At 42.1% G+C, this 27,148-nt stretch overlaps 1 protein-coding gene and 1 pseudogene across 1 annotated transcript in view; one reads left to right on the forward strand and one right to left on the reverse strand.

The window, feature by feature from the left end:
* Positions 1-2,971: 2,971 nt before the first annotated feature.
* The window catches only part of LOC117522403 (cadherin-12-like), a 137,533-nt gene continuing 113,356 nt past the window's right edge, over positions 2,972-27,148 (forward strand). Inside the window, 3 exon segments of the mRNA XM_034183796.1 lie at positions 2,972-3,247; positions 5,287-5,316; positions 6,350-6,474. Coding sequence (XP_034039687.1) covers positions 2,972-3,247; positions 5,287-5,316; positions 6,350-6,474 — 431 coding nt within the window.
* LOC117521573 lies at positions 3,404-5,273 on the reverse strand (annotated as a pseudogene).

A 27,148-nucleotide genomic window follows, 5' to 3' on the forward strand; every position in this document is an offset into this window, starting at 1 on the left:
TTTTGAGTATATTTCTTATTGTTACATGGGAAACAAGGTACCAGTAGATTCAATAGATTCTCACAAATCCAACAAGACCAAGCATTTGTGATATGCACACTCTTAAGGCTATGAAATTGGGCTATTAGTAAAAAAAGTAGAAAAGGGGGGTGTTCACAATAATAGTAGCATCTGCTGTTGACGCTACAAACTCAAAACTATTATGTACAAACTGCTTTTTTAGCAATCCTGTGAATCACTAAACTAGTATTTAGTTGTATAATGAAGCTTTTCATGATTTCTTCACATCTGCTACGCATTAATTTTGTTGGTTTGGAACCAAGATTTTGCTCGTTTACTCTTGTGCTTGGGGTCATTGTCTTGTTGAAACACCCATTTCAAGGGCATGTCCTCTTCAGCATGAGGCAACATGACCTCTTCAAGTATTTTGACATATCCAAACTGATCCATGATACCTGGTGTAGCAGGATGACCGGTGACGGAGTGGACAAGAGACAGTTTTCTCAACTAAAAGCTTTTCTTTTATTTTTCTTCTTTTCCTATTTTCTAAGAGTGCAAATATTTACAGTGCACCCCAAAAATGAGCAAAAAGAAACAAATAAGCAAGAGTGCCAGACTATATCTATCAAAGACTCTGGACCACTACTTACATACACACTCACTAAGACACAACCTTCTCCTCCGACGCCCTCCTCACAACTGAGGCTCTGAGCCCTTTACAGAGTAACAGCCCCTCCCACAGGTAAGCTCCATTCACAAAATAAATCAATCAACTAAATAACAATAACATAAGCACAAAATAACAACCCAAAGAAATACAAACAAAATACATAAACACCCAACACCATTTCCTTTAACCAAAAACCCCTTCTAAGCATAATAAAATGGAATCTAAACATCACCAGATAAAAACACCCCTATCTAAAATAGTTTGCTCCGCCAAACCGCAGGAACCCCTGTATTTACAGTGAATGGAACATTCACTCGGTTTGCCCCAAACAAGGAAGTACCTGCATGCTGGTGACTTTGGTGAATAAGCTTAAACTGTTACAGAAATGTTTTACAAGTGTTTTAAGGATCACTAAAACAGAAAAAATTTGATAATGAATGACAGTATAAGATGCACGTTTTGAAACGTGGTGGAAATGAACACATTGCAACATAAGAAATGCCGGTAGGCCTTTCCCTGCACTCTTAGTCACAATGCTAGATAAAAGTTATGGCAATGGTGATTAATGACGGTGAATAATGAACCAGGGAAATGAAAACAGTACATACGGATAGATGAAGAGTGAAACACAGTCGGTATCAGTGCAGCATAGTTGTTAAATGCCGGCTAATTGCTGCCTGCACGCCATTGACTGCGTAAGCGTCACAGCTCAGTCTGTGACACCTGGTATGCGATATATAGGCCCAACACCATAGTAGGAGAAACATGCCCACATCATGATGCTTGCACCACCATGCTTCACTGTCTTCACTGTGAACTGTGGCTTGAATTCAGAGTTTGGGGGTCGTCTGACAAACTTTCTGCGGCCCTTGGACCCAAAAAGAACAATTTTACTCTCATCAGTCCACAAAATATTCCTCCATTTCTCTTGAGGCCAGTTGATGTGTTCTTTGGCAAATTGTAACCTCTTCTGCACATCTTTTATTTAACAGAGGGTCTTTGCGGGGGATTCTTGCAAATAAATTAGCTTCACACAGGTGTCTTCTAACTGTCACAGCATTTACAGGTAACTCCAGACTGTCTTTGATCACCCTGGAGCTGATCATTGGGTAAGCCTTTGCCATTCTGGTTATTCTTCTATCCATTTTAATGGTTGTTTTCCGTTTTCTTCCACGCATCTCTGTTTTGTTTTTTTTTTGTCCATTTTAAATCATTGGAGATCATTGTAGATGAACAGCCTATAATTTTTTGCACCTGCATATAAGTTTTCCCCTCTCCAATCAACTTTTTAATCAAACTACACTGTTCTTCTGAACAATGTCTTGAACGTCCCATTTTCCTCAGGCTTTCAAAGAGAAAAGCATGTTCAACAGGTGCTGGCTTCATCCTTACATAGGGGACACCTGATTCACACCTGTTTGTTCCACAAAACTGACAAACTCACTGACTGAATGCCACCCTACTATTATTGTGAACACCCCCTTTTCCTTATTAGTCTTGTTGTAATTATGCTATGTCTTCCCTCCATAATGGGTCTGAGGACATTGGCCCAGTCTTCTTGGTCAGCTCTTCATTTGTGCTGTGATCTTGAATCAATAGATGGCTTGAGTACACCACTTGTCATGGAGTGAGGACACAGAGTTTGCCATTGTCCTGGATCAAGAAAAAAATCCAGGCTTTTTGTATCTTCCTGAGCATTCGTGTCTCTGGGAGGTCAAGCTATGATGTCAAGAGATGTCTGGAGAAAACGTATAGAGGCATGAGACTTGAGGATAGATGTGCTTGTAGAGGTCCACACTGTATCACCTGGATGTAGCACAGATAAAGCTACTTTTGGGAAGTTGGGATAGACCTCTGGACTGCCTGGGTGGTTTAAAATCATTATTCACACAGCCTACACAGAATAGTGGATACGGCATGAGAAAATGTTGCCTGTCCTCACCTTCATTCAAAATGGTATGGCGTTGAGCATCAGATCAAGATTAAGGAGTTAAGTGTTTGTAGATCAGGGGGTCCAAACTTTTCACGGTGTCTTGTACTATTACCATTTACTTTTTTTTTTTTTTTATCTCCAGGTAATTTAAGGAATCAAAGTGGACATCACCCAGCCAGGACAAAGGCCCCTCAGCCAGTCTACAGCAAAGACTCATCAGCAGCTTGTACAGAACATTAACAGAGCTTCCTTTTTCACATATGTTCATACCGAAATTAAAACATGTTTATGTTCATGTTTGGATGAAATTTTATTTTCAGTCTGGACATAGGCTCCTGTTAAGTCAGGCTTTTTAGAAAGAAGCCCTGATGGTTACAAGGGATTGCATCATTTTGTTGCTGGTGGGCCTGTGTTTGCTGTTGGACTACAGCATCCAGTTCCCTTCAGAGATTCAGCTCCCGCGCAGAAAGACTGGCAGTGTGAAAGCAATGAAGAGATGGATGAGAAATAACCATTTAAGGACAGGATTGAGGGACACGTCAGTCTCAGAGAGTGAAATGAGGGTTCAGAGACACAGAACATTGAGGATTCACCGAATGAGAAGAGGATGGGTGTGGAACCAATTTTTCGTCCTTGAAGAGCACATTTCAATTTCAATTTATTTTCATTTATATAGCGCCAAATCACAACAGAGTTGCCTCAAAGCGCTTCACACAGGTAAGGTCTAACCTTACCAACCCTCAGAGCAACAGTGGTAAGGAAAAACTCCCTCTGAGGAAGAAACCTCAAGCAGACCAGACTCAAAGGGGTGACCCTCTGCTAGGGCCATGCTACGAAACATAAATTACAGAACAATTCACAGAACAAGTCACGGACGAATACACAAGAAATGCAATTGGCGCACAGGACAGGAGGGTCGCCAACACAAACACAACTCTAATCTCTGGATGGAGCTGCACTGGGTATGTTGTCTTGGTGATCTCCAGTAGTTTCTGTTTGGCTCTGCGCTCAGCATCCTTTGCCTCAGTCAGGTCTTGTTTTAAGTGATCTGCCTCCTTTAACCTCCTTTCAGACTGCTCCACCAGTTTGACAGCCAGCTGCTCTGCCTCCCTCATCTTCTGCTCCATCAGCCTTTTTTCCTCCTTGGTCTTCATAGCAGTGACCTCTAACCTCTGCCTCTCCTGCTCAGCCTCTGCGGCCTTGTGGGCCAACAGTTTAGCCTCCTCCTCAGCAATCTGGGCCTTTTCTGCCAGCAGGTCTGCAGTCTCCTCAGATCACAGCAGTGCCTCATTGGCTAGCCGTACTTCATCCTGCAATTGAAAAAGTCTTCGCTCCATCTCCTCTTTTGCTCGTTCAGCTTCCTCCCTCATCTGTTTCTCCCGTGCCAGGATTTGACGCTGCATCTTCTTCCGAGCCTTCTCCTCTTTAGCCTGAGCCTTCATCTACTGCACTTCAATGGAGTCCACCTTCCTCCTCCTCATGAAAAGATCATGATTACCAATGCATAACTGCAGGATCAGTTTACTGACACGCAGCTGAGAGGAGTAGAACTTGAAAACATCTTTCTTCTTGTCCAGAGGTTTGATTGTGAACTCTTTCTCACTGTAGGAAATGTTGCGGATGCCACTCCAAGGAAAGGACTTGTTAGGGTTGAGTTTGCTGTTGGGGCTGTAGATATGAAGACCTTGAGCATCAACTCCAAGTAAAGGTCTGTGCCCCTTTTATTTTGAGTAATAGCAAAGTAGCTCACGCCATACATTTCAAGGTCCTGGGCAATCTTCAGGTATTCCATCTCAGCTTCATCCCTGGCGATGCCTCTGTGCTCTGCATACCAAGCTGTGATCTTCTCCTCCCACATATCTGCTGTCATTTGGTACTGCATGAGTACTCTTTTAGGCAGAAGCTCATCTTGTGCCAAGAAGCCTGGCTTGTGAAAATTTGGGTCATAATCCCCATACTTTGCTTGAACAGCATATGATGCAAGGAGAACAGAGGCTTCAGGGAAAATCTCTTCATCCAATATCTGCTTTTTCACCTGTAAGAAGAAAAGATGCTGAGTAATTTCTTGGACCAATTCTTCCACCTTTTCTGGGAAGAACTTTGCCAGAAAATGAAACGTTATGGGAGGGTCCCTGGGAACCTCCTGGTCCAAAACCCGTTTCTCTGGCTTCAGCCAGGCATAGGTGTCTTTTACTGTATATCTGAGTCCAAAGAACCAAGTCTCCCTTAAACCAACAGTGCGACAAACCAGGTCAAAGAGGTCTTTCCCTTTCCACTTCACCTCGCAGCTAAACTCGACTTCAGCATCCATGGTGATAACTTTGACTTTGAAAGTTTTGGGTTGTTTCTTCTTTAACCCTAGAATAGACATTTTGTGGGTGTCGATATCAAACAAACCAGTTAATTGACAGTTCCAGCTGACAGTGTGGGTGAAGCTGCTACCAGCGAGTAAAGTTAGAAACTTCTGCCGTCCGTAGCACAGAGGAGGCTGGGCTTTGTGTCGGTGCTAAATGCTAAGGTAACCGCTCTTCCAGCTAAGCCGAGATAAACGACCAAAAGCCGCTGCACAAAATCTCTAACTTTTGAGAACTCCCCATGATAAAATATGTCCAAGGAGGAGATAGTTCCACTACTTGTTGAAACAAAAGCAGAATAAAATGGCTTGAAACAACTTTTGGGAAACATGGGAGCTGAACCACAGTATGTTGGAAAGGTAAACATACATTACATTTTCCCATTCAAATTTCACAAATTTATGCTTATATCTCATGTTGAATTTTGTCTATGGTGAATGTTTTAACTCAAGAAGCAGGGCAAATTTGCATATCAAAATTTACAATGTGATGAAATCACTTAATCGACAATATGCAAAGGTTCACTGCCACATGGTTATCACCATTTCAGTTCAGGTCTGGGAGCATGCGGTGCTGTCATGTCAACACATCCGGCAACCACTCATACAAACATCCAATCCACACCCACCTCTCAAAAGTAGCCATCCATTTGTCGCACCCAAGTAAAACATGAAAGGTTCCTTGGCCATTACAGATGCTGGTGTCCTTAAAACTTAGGTACCTGTATGCTGGTTCATGCCCACAGAACTGCACCCCAAGGCCAAAATGTTAGAGAAGATGAAGAAGAAGATACCCCCATCACAATGCAAGTGTTTCTCCACATCGTTGAATCAAGCCAGTAGTTACTTAGCAAGAATAAGTCCCCTAAAGGAACCTAGACACCCATTTACTGTCTTATGTCACTTCTTAGTATCCAAAAGTCATAACCATATAGTAAGACAGGGAGTACCAGGTCCCTAAAGACCTTTGTAGTCCTGCAAAGGCATAATGGCTTTGCCAAACACTTCTGTCTGAAACCATCATTAATCTCCTTAGCAATAATGTCGGTATTAGAACACCATGTCTAGTGGTGCTGGCCTGGATGTTGAAACAGGGTCCAACAACTCGTCACTCACAACTTTTGCAAAGTCATGTGTGCAGTACTGTTGTCTTTTTTTCATTCTTTGGTTGATGCAGCCCTCAAAGAGACAACAAATCAGGCCAGAGGCTGTCTGGTAATTACACGTTGAGAACAATGTCAATTAGAGACCACTCACCAATTAAACTTCACATCTTAGTCTCAATGCAAATTTGAGTTTGTGTTCTTTGGAAGTATGTGCTCTGACTGCTTTTCTACATATTACACATTCCTCAACACTGCAACCTAAAATTTTGTGTATCTTCTCTGTTGAGCTTCATACAGACTTTGACCATGGAGACAATGTGGTGAAGTATACCCTGTCAGGAGAAGGAGCAGGCTCCATTTTCACCATAAATCAAATTACAGGAGACATACACGCACTGATCAGCCTCGACCGGTCAGAACTCAGAACTCATCTTTAATCTATTATTAGACTCTATTGGCTTTGCTCAAAAAGTAAATGAGTCCACCCACCACTTTAATCATATCTTAGATCTTGTTCTGACTTATGGTATGGAAATAGAAGACTTAACAGTATTCCCTGATAACTCCCTTCTGTCTGATCATTTCTTAATAACATTTACATTTACTCTGATGGACTACCCAGCAGTGGGGAATAAGTTTCATTACACTAGAAGTCTTTCAGAAAGCGCTGTAACTAGGTTTAAGGATATGATTCCTTCTTTATGTTCTCTAATGCCATATACCAACACAGTGCAGAGTAGCTACCTAAACTCTGTAAGGGAGATAGAGTATCTCGTCAATAGTTTTACATCCTCATTGAAGACAACTTTGGATGCTGTAGCTCCTCTGAAAAAGAGAGCTTTAAATCAGAAGTGTCTGACTCCGTGGTATAACTCACAAACTCGTAGCTTAAAGCAGATAACCCGTAAGTTGGAGAGGAAATGGCGTCTCACTAATTTAGAAGATCTTCACTTAGCCTGGAAAAAGAGTCTGTTGCTCTATAAAAAAGCCCTTCGTAAAGCTAGGACATCTTTCTACTCATCACTAATTGAAGAAAATAAGAACAACCCCAGGTTTCTTTTCAGCACTGTAGCCAGGCTGACAAAGAGTCAGAGCTCTATTGAGCTGAGTATTCCATTAACTTTAACTAGTAATGACTTCATGACTTTCTTTGCTAACAAAATTTTAACTATTAGAGAAAAAATTACTCATAACCATCCCAAAGACGTATCGTTATCTTTGGCTGCTTTCAGTGATGCCGGTATTTGGTTAGACTCTTTCTCTCCGATTGTTCTGTCTGAGTTATTCTCATTAGTTACTTCATCCAAACCATCAACATGTTTATTAGACCCCATTCCTACCAGGCTGCTCAAGGAAGCCCTACCATTATTTAATGCTTCGATCTTAAATATGATCAATCTATCTTTGTTAGTTGGCTATGTACCACAGGCTTTTAAGGTGGCAGTAATTAAACCATTACTTAAAAAGCCATCACTTGACCCAGCTATCTTAGCTAATTATAGGCCAATCTCCAACCTTCCTTTTCTCTCAAAAATTCTTGAAAGGGTAGTTGTAAAACAGCTAACTGATCATCTGCAGAGGAATGGTCTATTTGAAGAGTTTCAGTCAGGTTTTAGAATTCATCATAGTACAGAAACAGCATTAGTGAAGGTTACAAATGATCTTCTTATGGCCTCGGACAGTGGACTCATCTCTGTGCTTGTTCTGTTAGATCTCAGTGCTGCTTTTGATACTGTTGACCATAAAATTTTATTACAGAGATTAGAGCATGCCATAGGTATTAAAGGCACTGCGCTGCGGTGGTTTGAATCATATTTGTCTAATAGATTACAATTTGTTCATGTAAATGGGGAATCTTCTTCACAGACTAAAGTTAATTATGGAGTTCCACAAGGTTCTGTGCTAGGACCAATATTATTCACTTTATACATGCTTCCCTTAGGCAGTATTATTAGACGGTATTGCTTAAATTTTCATTGTTACGCAGATGATACCCAGCTTTATCTATCCATGAAGCCAGAGGACACACACCAATTAGCTAAACTGCAGGATTGTCTTACAGACATAAAGACATGGATGACCTCTAATTTCCTGCTTTTAAACTCAGATAAAACTGAAGTTATTGTACTTGGCCCCACAAATCTTAGAAACATGGTGTCTAACCAGATCCTTACTCTGGATGGCATTACCCTGACCTCTAGTAATACTGTGAGAAATCTTGGAGTCATTTTTGATCAGGATATGTCATTCAAAGCGCATATTAAACAAATATGTAGGACTGCTTTTTTGCATTTACGCAATATCTCTAAAATCAGAAAGGTCTTGTCTCAGAGTGATGCTGAAAAACTAATTCATGCATTTATTTCCTCTAGGCTGGACTATTGTAATTCATTATTATCAGGTTGTCCTAAAAGTTCCCTAAAAAGCCTTCAGTTAATTCAAAATGCTGCAGCTAGAGTACTGACGGGGACTAGAAGGAGAGAGCATATCTCACCCATATTGGCCTCTCTTCATTGGCTTCCTGTTAATTCTAGAATAGAATTTAAAATTCTTCTTCTTACTTATAAGGTTTTGAATAATCGGGTCCCATCTTATCTTAGGGACCTCGTAGTACCATATTACCCCAATAGAGCGCTTCGCTCTCAGACTGCAGGCTTACTTGTAGTTCCTAGGGTTTGTAAGAGTAGAATGGGAGGCAGAGCCTTCAGCTTTCAGGCTCCTCTCCTGTGGAACCAGCTCCCAATTCAGATCAGGGAGACAGACACCCTCTCTACTTTTAAGATTAGGCTTAAAACTTTCCTTTTTGCTAAAGCTTATAGTTAGGGCTGGATCAGGTGACCCTGAACCATCCCTTAGTTATGCTGCTATAGACGTAGACTGCTGGGGGGTTCCCATGATGCACTGTTTCTTTTTCTTTTTGCTCTGTATGCACCACTCTGCATTTAATCATTAGTGATCGATCTCTGCTCCCCTCCACAGCATGTCTTTTTCCTGGTTCTCTCCCTCAGCCCCAACCAGTCCCAGCAGAAGACTGCCCCTCCCTGAGCCTGGTTCTGCTGGAGGTTTCTTCCTGTTAAAAGGGAGTTTTTCCTTCCCACTGTAGCCAAGTGCTTGCTCACAGGGGGTCGTTTTGACCGTTGGGGTTTTACATAATTATTGTATGGCCTTGCCTTACAATATAGAGCGCCTTGGGGCAACTGTTTGTTGTGATTTGGCGCTATATAAAAAAAAATTGATTGATTGATTGATTGATCTTTTGAAATGTGAAATTGCAACATTAATAGGAAATACTAACATAGCTACTATACAACTTCTTCTTCGTCTTCTTTTTTCTTTTTCTCTCGGCTGCTCCTGTTAGCGGATCAATCGTTTCCATCTCACCCTCTCCTCTGCAAACTTTCTCTGTCACACCAACCACCTGCATATCCTCCCTCAGCACATCCATAAACTTCCTCTTTGGCATCCCTCTTCTCCTCCTGCCTGGTGGCTCCATCCTCAGCATCCTTATGTGTGGCCTTGCCTTACAATATAAAGCGCCTTGGGGCAACTGTTTGTTGTGATTTGGCGCTATATAAAAAAAAAATTGATTGATTGATTGATTGATCCTTCTCTCTATATACCGTACTCTTCTGCACATGTCCAAACAATCTCAATCTCGCTTCTCTGACTTTGTCACCAAACCGTCCCACCTGAGCTGTCCTTCTAATATGTTCATTCCTACCTGTCCATCCTCATCACTCCCAAAGAGGACTGCAACATCTTCAGCTCTGCTATCTCCAGCTCTGCTTTGTGTCTTTTTGTTAGTGCCACTGTCTCTAAACCATATAGCATAGCTGCTCTTGCAGATATTCTTTGGTCACAAATCACTCCTGCCACCTTTCTCCATCCACTCCACCCTGCCTGTACTCTCTTCTTCACCTCCCTACCACACTTGCCATTATTTTGGACAGTTGACCCTAGTACTTTCACCACCTCTACTCCTTGCAACCACACTATTCCACTGGGCTCCCTCTTATTCACACACATACTCACTCTTGCTCCTACCAACTTTCATTCCCTTCTCTCCAGTGTATCTCCACATCTCCAGGCTAGTCTCAACCCAATTTCTACTCTCACTACAGATCACAATGTCATCAGCAAACATCATAGTCCATGGAGACTCCTGTCTGCTCTCATCAGTCAACCTGTCCATCAGCATTGCGAAATAAGAAAGGACTGATCCATGGTTTAATCCCACCTCCACTCTGAATGAATCTATCATTCCAACTGTGCATTTCGCTGCTGTCATCACACACATACTCACTCTTGCTCCTACCAACTTTCATTCCCTTCTCTCCAGTGTATCTCCACATCTCCAGGCTAGTCTCAACCCAATTTCTACTCTCACTACAGATCACAATGTCATCAGCAAACATCATAGTCCATGGAGACTCCTGTCTGCTCTCATCAGTCAACCTGTCCATCAGCATTGCGAAATAAGAAAGGACTGATCCATGGTTTAATCCCACCTCCACTCTGAATGAATCTATCATTCCAACTGTGCATTTCGCTGCTGTCACACTGTCCTTGTACATGTCCTGCACCACCCTCAAATACTTCTCTGCCACACCAGACCTCCTCATACAATACCACAGCTGTTCTCTTGGCACCTTGTTATAAGCTTTCTCTGAATCCACAAACACACAATGTAAATCCTTCTGGCCTTCTCTATTCTTCTCTATCAGCACTCTCAGAGCAAACATTGTATCTGTGGTGCTCTTTCTCTACATCAGGGGTGGGCAGCTTGTTCCAGAAAGGGCCAAGAGGGTGCAGGTTTTCCTTGCAGTCACTTACTCTACCAGGTGATTTTACTGATTAATATCACTTTGAGCAGATGGAATCAGTTAATCAGTGAAATCACCTGGTGGAGTCAGTGGCTACAAAGAAATCCTGCACCCTCTTGCCCCTTTCTGGAACAAGTTGCTCACCCCTGCCCTACATTAAACCATATTGGTGCTCACAGATCTTCACCTGTTTTCTAAGTCTAGCTGCTACTACTCTTTCCCATAACTTCATGCTGTAGCTGATCAACTTTATGACTCTGTAGTGACTGCAGTTCTGCGCATCACCCTTGTTCTTAAAAATAGGAACCAACAAACTTTGACTCTACTCTTCAGGCAAGATTGTATTAAACAATCTGGTTCAAAACTCCATTGCCATCTCTCCTAGACATTTCCATGCCTCCCGCTGGAAAGTCATCTGGACCAGCTGTCTTTCCACTGTTGTCCGCTTCATAACTGCCCTCACTTCATCCTTACTAATCTCGTGCACTTCCCGATTTACTCTCTGCACATCATCTCTCATCATTTCTCTCTCTTATTTTCTGGGCCTTAAAATATTCCCTGCACCTTCTCAATACAATCTCTTCACTTGTCAGCACATTACCATCTGCATTCTTTACCACCCTACCCTGCTACACATCCTTTCCAACATGGTCCCTTTTTCTGGCCAATCAGAACAAGTGCTTTTCTCCTTTCTTACTGTTCAACTTCTTGTGCAACTCGCTACTATATTGCTATTATACAATACATACCAATTGATCTCCACAGCAGATATATGTAGGACACAATCTGGTTTCATACTTACAATATGGAGCTGTAAGAACATTCTCCAAATAATTGTATTGTATGATGCAAGTCATCCTTTGACTGACATCCCCATTCATATAGTGCACCTTATTCACAGCGCTTCACTTTTTCCACATTTTGTTATATTACAGACGTATTACAAAATGGAGTCAATTATTTTTTCCCCTCAAAATGCTACTCACAACACCCCATAATGACAACATGAAAATAGTTTTGTAGAAAGTTTGGCAAATTTATTAAAAATTTAAAACTAAGAAATCACATACAGTATACATAAGTATAAGTATACATAAGTTGGCTCTCACTGCGATATTGTATCACTTCCTGTTCCGGAGCACAGCGGTGTTTTTCTGTATCTGTTAGCTGTTTAATCTGTGCAGTTAGATTGATCTAGTTATCTAGATTACGATTTGTTTCCCAGTGTAATCTTTACGTGCCTTAACTAAAGCACTCCTTCTGCTGAATCACCTCTAAATTATTTACACATTATTCACTTTGCGTGTTTTTAGGAATCCGCTAGCTTAGCATAGCTACTAGCTCTTAGCCGATTTAGCATGGCGGCTTCTCCTGTCTCTCCCGCACTTTTCTGCTCTGGGTGTGAAATGTTTAGTTATTCCTCGGCCTCCTTTAGCAGTAACGGTACTTGTAATAAGTGTAGCTTATTCATAGCTTTGGAGGCCAGGCTGGGCAAATTGTAGACTCGGCTCTGCACCGTCGAAAATTCTACAGCTAGCCAGGCCCCTGTAGTCGGTGCGGACCAAGGTAGCTTAGCCGCCGTTAGTTACCCCCTGGCAGAACCCGAGCAGCCGGGAAAGAAGGCCGACTGGGTGACTGTGAGGAGGAAGCGTAGTTCTAAACAGAAGCCCCGTGTACACCGCCAACCCGTTCACATTTCTAACCGTTTTTCCCCACTCGACGACACACCCGCCGAGGAACAAACTCTGGTTATTGGCGACTCTGTTTTGAGAAATGTGAAGTTAGCGACACCAGCAACCATAGTCAATTGTCTTCCGGGGGCCAGAGCAGGCGACATTGAAGGAAATTTGAAACTGCTGGCTAAGGCTAAGCGTAAATTTGGTAAGATTGTAATTCACGTCGGCAGTAATGACACCCGGTTACGCCAATCGGAGGTCACTAAAATTAACATTAAATCGGTGTGTAACTTTGCAAAAACAATGTCGGACTCTGTAGTTTTCTCTGGGCCCCTCCCCAATCGGACCGGGAGTGACATGTTTAGCCGCATGTTCTCCTTGAATTGCTGGCTGTCTGACTGGTGTCCAAAAAATGAGGTGGGCTTCATAGATAATTGGCAAAGCTTCTGGGGAAAACCTGGTCTTGTTAGGAGAGACGGCATCCATCCCACTTTGGATGGAGCAGCTCTCATTTCTAGAAATCTGGCCAATTTTCTTAAATCCTCCAAACCGTGACTATCCAGGGTTGGGACCAGGAAGCAGAGTTGTAGTCTTACACACCTCTCTGCAGCTTCTCTCCCCCTGCCATCCCCTCATTACCCCATCCCCGTAGAGACGGTGTCTGCTCCCAGACCACCAATAACCAGCAAAAATCTATTTAAGCATAAAAATTCAAAAAGAAAAAATAATATAGCACCTTCAACTGCACCACAGACTAAAACAGTTAAATGTGGTCTATTAAACATTAGGTCTCTCTCTTCTAAGTCCCTGTTGGTAAATGATATAATAATTGATCAACATATTGATTTATTCTGCCTTACAGAAACCTGGTTACAGCAGGATGAATATGTTAGTTTAAATGAGTCAACACCCCCGAGTCACACTAACTGTCAGAACGCTCGTAGCACAGGCCGGGGCGGAGGATTAGCAGCAATCTTCCATTCCAGCTTATTAATTCATCAAAAACCCAGACAGAGCTTTAATTCATTTGAAAGCTTGACTCTTAGTCTTGTCCATCCAAATTGGAAGTCCCAAAAGCCAGTTTTATTTGTTATTATCTATCGTCCACCTGGTCGTTACTGTGAGTTTCTCTGTGAATTTTCAGACCTTTTGTCTGACTTAGTGCTTAGCTCAGATAAGATAATTATAGTGGGCAATTTTAACATCCACACAGATGCTGAGAATGACAGCCTCAACACTGCATTTAATCTATTATTAGACTCTATTGGCTTTGCTCAAAAAGTAAATGAGTCCACCCACCACTTTAATCATATCTTAGATCTTGTTCTGACTTATGGTATGGAAATAGAAGACTTAACAGTATTCCCTGAAAACTCCCTTCTGTCTGATCATTTCTTAATAACATTTACATTTACTCTGATGGACTACCCAGCAGTGGGGAATACGTTTCATTACACTAGAAGTCTTTCAGAAAGCGCTGTAACTAGGTTTAAGGATATGATTCCTTCTTTATGTTCTCTAATGCCATATACCAACACAGTGCAGAGTAGCTACCTAAACTCTGTAAGTGAGATAGAGTATCTCGTCAATAGTTTTACATCCTCATTGAAGACAACTTTGGATGCTGTAGCTCCTCTGAAAAAGAGAGCTTTAAATCAGAAGTGCCTGACTCCGTGGTATAACTCACAAACTCGTAGCTTAAAGCAGACAACCCGTAAGTTGGAGAGGAAATGGCGTCTCACTAATTTAGAAGATCTTCACTTAGCCTGGAAAAAGAGTCTGTTGCTCTATAAAAAAAGCCCTCCGTAAAGCTAGGACATCTTTCTACTCATTACTAATTGAAGAAAATAAGAACAACCCCAGGTTTCTTTTCAGCACTGTAGCCAGGCTGACAAAGAGTCAGAGCTCTATTGAGCTGAGTATTCCATTAACTTTAACTAGTAATGACTTCATGACTTTCTTTGCTAACAAAATTTTAACTATTAGAGAAAAAATTACTCATAACCATCCCAAAGATGTATCGTTATCTTTGGCTGCTTTCAGTGATGCCGGTATTTGGTTAGACTCTTTCTCTCCGATTGTTCTGTCTGAGTTATTTTCTTTAGTTACTTCATCCAAACCATCAACATGTTTATTAGACCCCATTCCTACCAGGCTGCTCAAGGAAGCCCTACCATTATTTAATGCTTCGATCTTAAGTATGACCAATCTATCTTTGTTAGTTGGCTATGTACCACAGGCTTTTAAGGTGGCAGTAATTAAACCATTACTTAAAAAGCCATCACTTGACCCAGCTATCTTAGCTAATTATAGGCCAATCTCCAACCTTCCTTTTCTCTCAAAAATTCTTGAAAGGGTAGTTGTAAAACAGCTAACTGATCATCTGCAGAGGAATGGTCTATTTGAAGAGTTTCAGTCAGGTTTTAGAATTCATCATTGTACAGAAACAGCATTAGTGAAGGTTACAAATGATCTTCTTATGGCCTCGGACAGTGGACTCATCTCTGTGCTTGTTCTGTTAGACCTCAGTGCTGCTTTTGATACTGTTGACCATAAAATTTTATTACAGATTAGAGCATGCCATAGGTATTAAAGGCACTGCGCTGCGGTGGTTTGAATCATATTTGTCTAATAGATTACAATTTTCATGTAAATGGAGAATCTTCTTCACAGACTAAAGTTAATTATGGAGTTCCACAAGGTTCTGTGCTAGGACCAATATTATTCACTTTATACATGCTTCCCTTAGGCAGTATTATTAGACGGTATTGCTTAAATTTTCATTGTTACGCAGATGATACCCAGCTTTATCTATCCATGAAGCCAGAGGACACACACCAATTAGCTAAACTGCAGGATTGTCTTACAGACATAAAGACATGGATGACCTCTAATTTCCTGCTTTTAAACTCAGATAAAACTGAAGTTATTGTACTTGGCCCCACAAATCTTAGAAACATGGTGTCTAACCAGATCCTTACTCTGGATGGCATTACCCTGACCTCTAGTAATACTGTGAGAAATCTTGGAGTCATTTTTGATCAGGATATGTCATTCAAAGCGCATATTAAACAAATATGTAGGACTGCTTTTTTGCATTTACGCAATATCTCTATAATCAGAAAGGTCTTGTCTCAGAGTGATGCTGAAAAACTAATTCATGCATTTATTTCCTCTAGGCTGGACTATTGTAATTCATTATTATCAGGTTGTCCTAAAAGTTCCCTAAAAAGCCTTCAGTTAATTTAAAATGCTGCAGCTAGAGTACTAACGGGGACTAGAAGGAGAGAGCATATCTCACCCATATTGGCCTCTCTTCATTGGCTTCCTGTTAATTCTAGAATAGAATTTAATATTCTTCTTCTTACTTATAAGGGTTTGAATAATCAGGTCCCATCTTATCTTAGGGACCTCGTAGTACCATATCACCCCAATAGAGCGCTTCGCTCTCATACTGCAGGCTTACTTGTAGTTCCTAGGGTTTGTAAGAGTAGAATGGGAGGCAGAGCCTTCAGCTTTCAGGCTCCTCTCCTGTGGAACCAGCTCCCAATTCAGATCAGGGAGACAGACACCCTCTCTATTTTCTCTTTTTGCTCTGTATGCACCACTCTGCATTTAATCATTAGTGATCGATCTCTGCTCCCCTCCACAGCATGTCTTTTTCCTGGTTCTCTCCCTCAGCCCCAACCAGTCCCAGCAGAAGACTGCCCCTCCCTGAGCCTGGTTCTGCTGGAGGTTTCTTCCTGTTAAAAGGGAGTTTTTCCTTCCCACTGTAGCCAAGTGCTTGCTCACAGGGGGTCGTTTTGACCGTTGGGGTTTTACATAATTATTGTATGGCCTTGCCTTACAATATAAAGTGCCTTGGGGCAACTGTTTGTTGTGATTTGGCGCTATATAAAAAATTGATTGATTGATTGAAGTATTCACAACCTTTGCTCAATGCTTTGTTGATGCACCTTTGGCAGACATCACAGCCTCAAGTCGTCTCAGCCTCAAATCAACTTGGGACTCCGGCGAGGGTGGTCACATCTCATCCTCTCTCCTCTATCTCTGCTCCAACCTTCAAGTCCCCTACTTTACCAGACTATGAATTTTTCAAACTATATTGGATTAACCATGGAACTGATCAGCTGGTCTCTGAACACTATTGACACCATTTTTTCAACAAGGAGATCAGGGCCGGGGGACCCTGCATGCCCAGATGGAACCTAGCCTGCGGGCTATGTTCTTGGCGCCTAGGAGACGTGGCAGGTCGCATGCTTTCAGCCATTCTCTGTGGAAGACTTTGAGGATTTATTTATATTTGGTTTCATGGTAGGAGGGCTGGTACTTATTGGCTTATGTGCTGCCCTGACCTACCGGAAAATTGGCAAGATGACTGCCACCAGAACCACGACCCCTCACCTCTCCGTCATGATTAATGAGCTGGGCAAGGCGATACATTCTCAGATTGCATTATCCCTTGAACTCAGATGCAAAATGAACATCTCAGAGCAAATGCACACCTTGCAAAGGAAGATGTCGGAGACCAAGGAATACTCATAATTCGGTTCTGGTTGTTCATGTGACGCTATAAAAGTGTTTTTCACTACTCAACCATAAACATGGCAGGCTTATCAGCCTCTGAAGGACAAAATGCCCCATTGTTTTCCTCCAGACGAATTTCTACGGCCTTGGTGATCATTCGGCTGCCTCCTTATCTTCTCTAACTCCAGTACACACGGACAGAAACTGATTCACACATGGACAGAGACTGAAAGCATCCTCCACCTCCCCCTACCCCACCTCTTGCCCCATTACGCACCCCATTCTGGCTCCCGCTCATGCCACTCCTTTCCCCCTACGGGGGCTGCACAGTTTTAGCTGGGGCAGATCTCCGTTCCCCCCAAGCTGGCAGCAGCACAACTACATGTTGCTGCAGCTACCACACACTGACATCGCCTCAATTTGGAAAACAGACTGTTTCAAGTTTAGTGCACATAAGAAATGTCAAATGTATATGTGTTGTCTTAATTCTGATGTGTGCCATTATTACAGTAAACAAGTAATAATTGTGGATTTATTGCTGTATCTTGTCTGTGGCAAATTGAGTGTGGACATAATCTCGTTGTTTCACTTGTAATGACAATAACAATAAATCTCATCCATCCATCCATCCATCCATCCATCCATCGATTCTTGATTGTAATGCCACAAGCTTGGGGCACCTATCTTTGGCAGTTTTGCCCTTTCCTCTTTGCAACACCTCTCAAGCTCCACCAGGTTGGATGGGGCCCATCATTGCACAGCCATTTTCAGATTTCTCCAAAGATGTTCAATCGGATTCAGGTCTGGGCTTTAGCTGGGCCACTCAGAGACATTCACAGAGTTATCTTTAAGCCACTCCTTTGATATCTTGGCTGTGTGCTTAGGGTCAAGCACTCTGGAGGAGGTTTTTATCCAGAATGTCTCCGTACATTGCTGCATTCATCGTTCACTTGACTAATCTTGATTAGTCTCCTAGTTCCTGCCACTGACAAACATCCCCACAGGATGATGCTGCCACAACCATGCTTCATTGTAGGGTGGTGCCTGCTTTCCTCCAAACATGATGTCTGGCATTCATGCCGAACAGTTCAATCTGCCATGTGCCTTTTACTAAGGAGTGGCTTCCGTCTGTGGCTATTGTCCAATATTTGAGTGCATTTACAGTGCATCCAGAAAGTATTCACAGCGTTGACTTTTTTAAAGTTCCAGCCATGTGCCAAAATGGATTAAATTTTTTCCCTCTAAATACTACACACAATACCCATAATGACAAAAAGCTTTTCTGAGATTTTTACAAATTTATTAAAAATAAAACAATAAGAAATCACACGTACATAAGTATTCACAGAATTTGCAATGAAGCTCAAAATTAAGCTGAGGTGTGTCCTGTTTTCACTCATCATCCTTTAGATGATTCTACCACTTAAAAGGAGTGCACCTGGGGTAAATTCAGTTGCTTGGATATGCTACTGATGGAAATTGAGAGGTGCTGCAAAGAGGAATGGACAACCCTGTCCAAAGATAGGTGTGCCAAGCTTGTGGCATCATATTCAAGAAGAGTTGAGGCTGTAATTGCCTGCTGCCAAAAGTGCATTAACAAAGTTATGAGCAAAAGGTGTGAATAATTATGGACATGTGATTTCTTTTTCTTTTCTTTTTGTTTAATTAAAAAAAAGTTTTTTGACCCAACCCTCATGACCATAGGTGAGAGAGGGAAATAAGATTGACCAGTAGACCAGAGTTTTGCCTATTGGCTCAGCTCCATTTTTGTTGCAACAGTACCATAGAGCGAATGCATTCCCTACCCGGAGTTTCCTGCTGAGAACCATGGCCTCAGATTTAGAGGTGTTGATCCTCATCCCACCTGCTTCACACTCAGCTGCGAATCAATCCAGTGAGTGTTGGAGGTCACCGGCCAATGAAGCCAACAGGACCACATCATCTGCACAAAAGCAGTGATGTGACCCTGAGCTCACCAAACTGCCCCCCCCCCCCCCCCCCCCGCCCCCGGAAACAGGTCTGGCTTACTGCTGAGCACCTGAACACAGCTCTCGCTTTGTGAGTACAGAGATTGGATGGCCCTGAGAAGAGACACCCTCACTCCATACTCTCGCAGCACCTCCCACAGTATTTCCCTGGGCACCCAATCATTTGCCTTCTTCAAGTCTACAAAACACACGTGGACTGGATGGGCATACTACCAGGCACCCTCCAGGATCCTTGTGAGAGTGAAGAGCTGGTCGGTTGTTCCATGACCAGGACAGAACCCGCATTGTTCCTCTTCAATCAGAGGTTTTACTATTAGCCGAACCCTCCTTTCTAGGACCTTGGAGTGGACTTTCCCAGGGAGGCTGAGTAGTGTAATACCCCTGTAATTGGAACACACTGTCTGTTCCCCGTTTTTAAATATGGGGACCACCACCCCAGTTTGCCACTCCTTAGACACTTTTCCAGACCTCAATGCAATGTTGAAGAGACATCTCATCAAAGACAGTCCTTCCACACCTAGAGCCTTCAGCATTTCTGGACAGATCTCATCAACCCCTAGGGGCCTTGCCACTGTGGAGTTGGAACTGTGGAGTTGTGGAGCTCTGCCCCTACTATAGAGGGTGCTCTGATCTGATACAGGAGTTCCTCAAAGTGGTCCTTCCAGTTGCGGCTTGCATCCTCAGTTGAGATCAACAGAGTCCCATCCTTACTGTGGACAGCTTGGATTGCTCCCCATTTTCCCCTCCTGAGGTGCCTCACTGTCCACCAGAAGCACCTTGGTGCTGACCAAAAGTCCTTTTCCATGGTGGCTCTGAACTCCTCCCACACCTGCTGCTTTGCCTCCCCCACAGCAGAGGCTGCCACCCTTCTGGCCTGTCAGTACCTTGCAACTGGCTCCGGAGTCCTCGGAGATAACATATCCCGGAAGGAATCCTTCTTCAGTGGAACAGCTTCCCTGACCACCAGTGTCCACCACGGTGTTTGAAGGTTGCTGCCCCTTGAGGCACCTAAGACCTAGAGGCTACAGCTCTTTGCTGCAGCTTTATCAATGGAAGCTTTGAACAATGCCCCAACCTCTACAGGGATACTAGAAAAGCTCTGCTGGAGGAGTGAGTTGAAGATCTATCCGACAGTGTGCTTCTCCAGACGTTCCCAGTTCACCAGCACTAAGAGTTTGGGCTTACCAGTTGTGTCCAAAGTCCTCCCCCACCCTCTGATTCAACTCACCACCAGATGGTGATCAGTTGACAGCTCTGCCCCTCTCTTCACCCGAGTGTCTAGAACATGCAGCCTCAGATCAGATGATACGATCACAAAATCGATCGTCGATCTTCACCCTACAGTGCTCTGGTACCATGTACATACACTTATGAGCATCCTTATGTTCGAACATGGTGTTTGTTATGGACAGTCCATGACTAGCACAGTAGTCCAATAACAAACGACCATTCGGGTTTAGATCAGGGAGGCTGTTCCTCCCAGGTGTCTCTGTCATTGCCCGTGTGTGCGTTGAGTTCCCCCAGCATAACAATGGAGTCCTCCCTGGAGCCCCATATTGGACTCCATTCAGTCCATTCATTCATCCCAAAAGGCCGAATACTCCAAAATGCTGTTCGGTGCATACACACAAACAACAGTCAGAACCCCCCCTACCACCACCACCACCATCCGAAGGCAAAGGGAGGCAACCTTCTCATCTACCGGGGTAAACTCCAACATAGCGGCGCTCAGCCGGGGACTTGTGAGTATCCCCGCACTCGCCCGGCACCTCAAACCCTGGGCAACTCCAGAGATTAATAAGGTCCAACCCCTATCAAGGAGAATGGTTCTGGAGCTGAGGCTGTGCATGGAGATGAGGCCCAACAGATCTATCTAATATTGCTCTGGCTCCTTCCCCCACAGTGAGGAGATGTTCCACATCCCCAGAGCTAGCCCCTGCCATCTAGGTCTGGTCCACTGAGACCCTTGACTTTCACTATCACCCATGGGACAGTGCACCCGACACCAGTGGTTCCCCCTGTGGCTGGTGAGCCCACAGGGTGGAGATGGAAGGTCCACATTGCCTTTTTGGTCTGTCGATAGCAAAGTTAAAATACACACACACATAGCAACACAATAACAGCAGGCAAGATTGGTGGTCAAGAAAGGGAAGCAAAGTTGGTGCATGAGAAGAAAAGGAATCTTGAAGAAAATGTAAGAATGAAAGCAAAAAGAGAAGACCTAACATCTGGCAATGAGTGAGAGCTAGCCATCTGAACCTACTACTTAAAATGAATCATCCACCTGCAACCAAACCTTTCTCTGATTTAGGGCCTATCCACATGGAGATGAGTTTAGGTGTATCCACAAAGATTTTGTATCATATTGGCATTCCATCCACAGGGAACAAGTGCTTTCAGAGCTACATTTTGAGTGGATAAATCTTAATCTTTGCCTTTGCATTTCCGTGTTTACAACCAATACACAACTTTTGTGAAATGATGATGTCATAGCCCCACCTCTCTAACTTCAGCCTTAACCCCTGCCGCAAGATGTCATATAATAATAGCAACAACAATGATGAACTACAGACTTGTCTTCATGCAACAGAATCTACTGAGCTTATTGGGGTTACTACAGCAAAATCTTCTGTTCCTCTTCAACTAGAACGAGCTGCAAACATACACTACATCCAATGGTACCAAACTCTTGAGTAAAATCTTTCTCTGTCTGGTTTCTTGGAGGCTGTACATAAAGTCTTTTCAAAGAGCTGGAGTGCATGAGAAAACAAATGTCAGCTCTCCCCAATTTCTCTATGATCGGAGGCATACACAAGCACGCATACATGGCCACTTGGCTTTTAATATATAGATTTCATATACATAGTCAACAGGTATGTCAGTCCGACATTTGTGGGTCATACACATTAAACTCCAGCAAAACCTTTTTTGCTGGAGTTTACGGGAGTTCATCCCACATGGAATGTGAGATGAATTCTCATGGACCTTGGTAAATGTAAACAAACAGAAACTGGATTAATAATCTTGGAAATGGGGAATGGACCACCAAACCTGGGAGCAAGTATTCTGAGCAGTCCCTGGATGGGCAGGTGATGCGTGGAAAGCCAGACCTTCTGGCCCAGGGTGTAGACAGGCGCTGTGGATCTCTTCATGTCAGCTGCAACTTTATAGATGGCTGAAGCTCATTGGAGGGCCCAACGGGCCCGCTCCCAGGTTCACTGGCAGGGAGGGACGAGGGACAAGGCTGAGTGCACATGTGAGTTTAAGTTTGTAAGGGTAAACAAAGACGGTTGAAAACCATGTACAACATGAAATAGAGAGTAACGAGTGAAAGATAAAGGCAAGCAGTTATGTGCGAGTTGTCTCCAAATTAATTGTGAAGCCCATGTGTTGGGCCCAGTGGTGGGCACAGATAACCAAAAAAATTAACTTTGATAACAGATAATCAGATAACTGACAAGTTATCTTTGATAAAGATAGAACAATTAACCACCCAAAAATGTATCGTAAGTTACAGATAACTGATAACCGATAAGTTCCAGTATTGTCTCTGGTACATTTGCAACTACTGACAGGCTGAATTTGAGTTTTAACACCACAATCACTTCTGGTAGCATCAAAAGCGACAACAGACCCAAACAATGAGCCTGCACTTCTGTCTTTGAACATCCTGCCCTCTGGAAAAAGCTCTTGTTTACTACATGGCTTCCACCACAGAAGCCAGCTGAGAGGAACCACAAAGCTCAGCTCTCTACCCAATAACAATGCTCCCGTCAGGCAGTGGTGTCAAAAGTACACACATTTGTTACTTAAGTAGAAGTGTAGATACTGCAGTTTAAAAACACTCTGGTAAAAGTTGAAGTATCAGCTTGACCTCTTTACTCAAGTAAAAGTGAAAAAGTATGTGCTCCAAAACCTACTTAAAGTATAAAAGTATAAAGTAACCTTTAAAAAAAAAAAAAAGGTAGATGCCACTATATGAATTGAAAGCTTAATTTAAAAACTGATTCGTTCTACATGTGGCCCAAGACCCAAAACCCAAAATTACCCCCAACATCACCTGCATGGAAATGTTTCAATTCTAGAAGCTCTGAAATGCAATCTGGGACTATTCCAGACAATAAATTGCAGTGAGTGCAGCATCCATTTAGTGAAGGGGGAAAAAAAAAACAAAAAACACAACTTTCCTTATTCAAATTCATTCCAGTAGTATTCTGCTCTTACTAGGATGCAGCAGTTTTCTAGTTTGGCAGATAGTTCTGGAGAAAATCATTGAAGAAATTAACACAATGAAAATATGGTTTGACCAAAACAAACTCATTAAATAAGACAGGGATGAAGTGGAGGTGTGAGAGTCACTAGGTGTTCACAGGAAACACTCATTTATTTATGTATGTATTTATTTACGTATGTTCATTGTTAGTTGCTTTTATATTTTCTGTTGTGTTTCTATTCAGGTTCTTTTTGCCTCTTTCTCTAGAATTGTATATAATAATCATTAGATTATTAATATATAAACAAAAATAAATTTAAGAAATATTACAATTTGAAAACAAATGCACCCGAACGTGATGATTGCTGCAATTGCTTAATGCTAAGTTTTAACATTGAAAATGCCATAGACATGCTAACGCGTTAGCATCGCTCCCGTTTTTAAGTTATAAAATACATCCATCAACTGTTTCAGAAGACCATAACAGGTCAGTTTAACATAGAAAAGGTAAATAATACTCACATAAGTATGCTCTTTAGGGTTTTAGCGGGGGAAAATTAAGCGAAAGAAAGAAAGAATAAACGAAGCAATGGTCGTAGCATTGCTTCAATCTGCGAACCACTGCTTCGATTGGTTCACGGTTCACAGCAAAGCCGTGCTGCAGAATAGTTGATTACAGGCGCACATGACGTGAAATATATATATAAACATTAAACTGAAGCCAAAAGTAACGAATGTAAAAAATGTAAGGAATAGAAAGTACAGATAGATACTTGTGTGAAAATGTAATGAGTAGAAGTCAGAAGTAGGCAGAAAAATAAGTAATGGAGTAACGTATAGATACCTAAAAAGTGTACTTAAGTACACTTGACACCTCAGGCGGAGGTCTTGGAAAATAAAGCAATGCTGAGTTATGGTTTGGTGTATAAATAAAATGAATACTGATAGAATAACTCCATTAATGTCAACTCTGTCATTCCCTTACCAAAAAATAGTACTGATAAGTATATAAAAAGTAAACTAGAAGTATACTTGAAACATACTTGCATATACTACTTTTTGGTAAGGGTTTGTACAAAGTTAAACTATAACATATATCTTTTAATGTTGAATAATGCACTAAATATGAAGTTTTGTAACAAACACAGATCGCAAAGGATTCTGGGTAAAATGCGCCTCGGCTAAACACTGATTGGTTCAGTCATTCATTATGTATACCAACACGTTAATGTGACGTGTGTCGTGTGTTGGTGTTTACAGATAAATGTGCTTTCGTAAAATATTCCATTTTTTTATTTGTAAAAACAGGCATTTTTACGGAGCTCTGGAAGTGTCATCGCAAAATGTTTTGCATGTGGGCATGTTTTATTATATTGTGCGCATGTTTTATGATGTTGTGAGCATGTTTTATTATATTCTGCACACGTTTTATGATATTGTGCGCACATTTTAAGCATCATTTGAGTAAAACAAGGACACAATCTACTTAAACGTGGCCACAATTTGTATAACGTGCACTCAATATTGTCTTGACACATAAATGTTGGCTATTCGCCAACAAACCAGGAGACAGTGTAATACATTTCCCCATTAGAAATGGATCTGGTCAGAGTGTAGCATCATGGTTTGGGCACACAAGGACATACAGAGAACTCCAGCTGCCCAGCATGACATCATCTGGAGTTTAAGCACATTAAAAAGGATGCTGAGGGCGAAGTGTCTCCCTGTCGTGAGGATGACAATTTAGGTCATATTATGAAGTTAATTTTGAACGAAAGGAAAACGTGCGCATGTTTTATTACTTCGAGGGTTCAATTAAAGGAAAATGTGTGCACAAATTATTACGGCCAGGAAAACGTGCACACATTTTATTAATTTGAGAGCACGTTTTATTAATTTGTGGGATCAATTAAAGGAAAACGTGTGCACAATTTATCATGGCCAGGAAAAAAAAATCACTTTAAGTGATCTCTCCCGGGTTCCCTACTCCCAATGAGAGTTTTTGTAAATTAAGTTTGAAAAAAAACCTTCTGTTTACGCTTTGCTTCTGGAAACACGAGTTCGACGTGTGGTTTTTGAACGTACAATGTGTGTGAGAACATAAATCGTGTGCTCTGATCTTTTACACCGTGCGGGTCTGTGATACAGTTTCAGCTGAACCGAGTACAGTGATTGAAAATATATCAGCCCAGCATCAGGGCCAATATTGCCATCAACACTACTGGCCAGTAGATGGCAGTAGAGACCTTGAAAACTTGCCAAAACAAAATTCCAGATAATCCGTGTCTGCTACATTTAAGATGCGTGCAATTTAATAAACGCAGACACAATAACAACATATATAAACCAGAGAATATATTTATGAGAGTTTTAGGCTTTACTAGAGTTTAATGCTGTTGTCCGTAGAGCCTGATCAGAGTGTTTCAAATGGATTTCTCATGTTGTGAACGTACTGAGATACCCATAATGCACCTGGACACAGCATGTCAACACTAAAACATTAAAAATTAGTGCATTACTTTAAAACTAAAACATATATCTGATATTTTCACTTCATAAAACTTCAGACATGACATTAATTTAGATAACTTTTCCAAAATTAGTTTGGTTAAAAATTGAACCATAAGTTAAAAATGTATGCCTCTGGATGACTTGGGTGATATTGCCCTCATATTGGTATGGGGTTAAAAGAAATGAGTTTTTTGGGGGGGGGGGCAGGGTAGTTCTTCTTTGCCTGCAGAGGATAGAGCGGTTTCTTCTTGAAGCAGCTCTTCTCTGTTTTGCAGAGGGTAGAACTACACATCACCTATGAAACATTTAACAGGTAGGTGCTCAACTGATTTTAAATTTTATAAATGTTTGTAGCTGTTCAGCTTTATTTACCATGTTATCGGTCTAAAAATTACCAAACAAAAATTTATCGCAAGATAATTAGTCTGATAATGGTTTTTAAAGTTATCTAAAAAGATAATCCGATAATGAAAACATTATCAACATCTTTGATAATTATCGGATTATTGGAACTGTGCCCACCACTGGTTGGGCCCACGTGGCCAGGTGCTGAGATGCGAGAATACGTAGACCTTTTTACAACTCTTGATTGACTCTTTCAGTTTGTCTATTAGCTTGCGGGTGCTAACCTGAGGTGAGGCTGGAGTAAACTCCCAGAAGACGGCAGAACTCCTTCCAAATCTGCAAAATGAACTGAGGTTCATGGTCGGAAACAATGTCCTGAGAGAAACCCTGCAGTTTAAACACATTGATTAACAATGCTTCAGCAGTCTCTTTGATGGTAGGCAGTTGAGGTAGGGGCACAAAATGTGCCATTTTAGACAGACTATCAACCACAGTGAGAATAACAGTATTTCCCTTAGGCTGGGCTTACAGTGTGCGAGTTTTGGCCCTTTTTCAGCCGATTTTTCACCCGTGCGAGAATTTTTTGGATCGCGCTGAGTTTCAGCTTAATCGTGCATCCTGCATTGTGTAGTCTACATGGAGTAATGAACTGCATTTAACATCTCACGATCACCTCCCGATCAGGAATCGTATGGTCGGATGAAAATCAAACCTGTTTGATATTTTGGTCAGCTGTTGCGACTCATGAGGGTTCTGCGCTGTTGAAGTAGCGCTACATGTGTCTACGTGCTGATTATCTCATGCACTGTCCATGAGCAAACACCGGAGAGAGCAAAGAGTGATCTCATGTAAAGTCTTGTGGGGTTTTTTTTTTTTTTTTTTGCGTTCCCTCGCAATAACCTAATATCATATGAAAGTTCATGCCTATCAGTGTGCGCAGTGAGTGGAATCAGGTGGGGGAGACTGAACGCATATGCGCGCCTGCACACACTCACAGCAGGCA

This window comes from Thalassophryne amazonica, chromosome 12 (assembly GCF_902500255.1).
Source record: "Thalassophryne amazonica chromosome 12, fThaAma1.1, whole genome shotgun sequence".
Lineage (NCBI taxonomy): Eukaryota > Metazoa > Chordata > Actinopteri > Batrachoidiformes > Batrachoididae > Thalassophryne > Thalassophryne amazonica.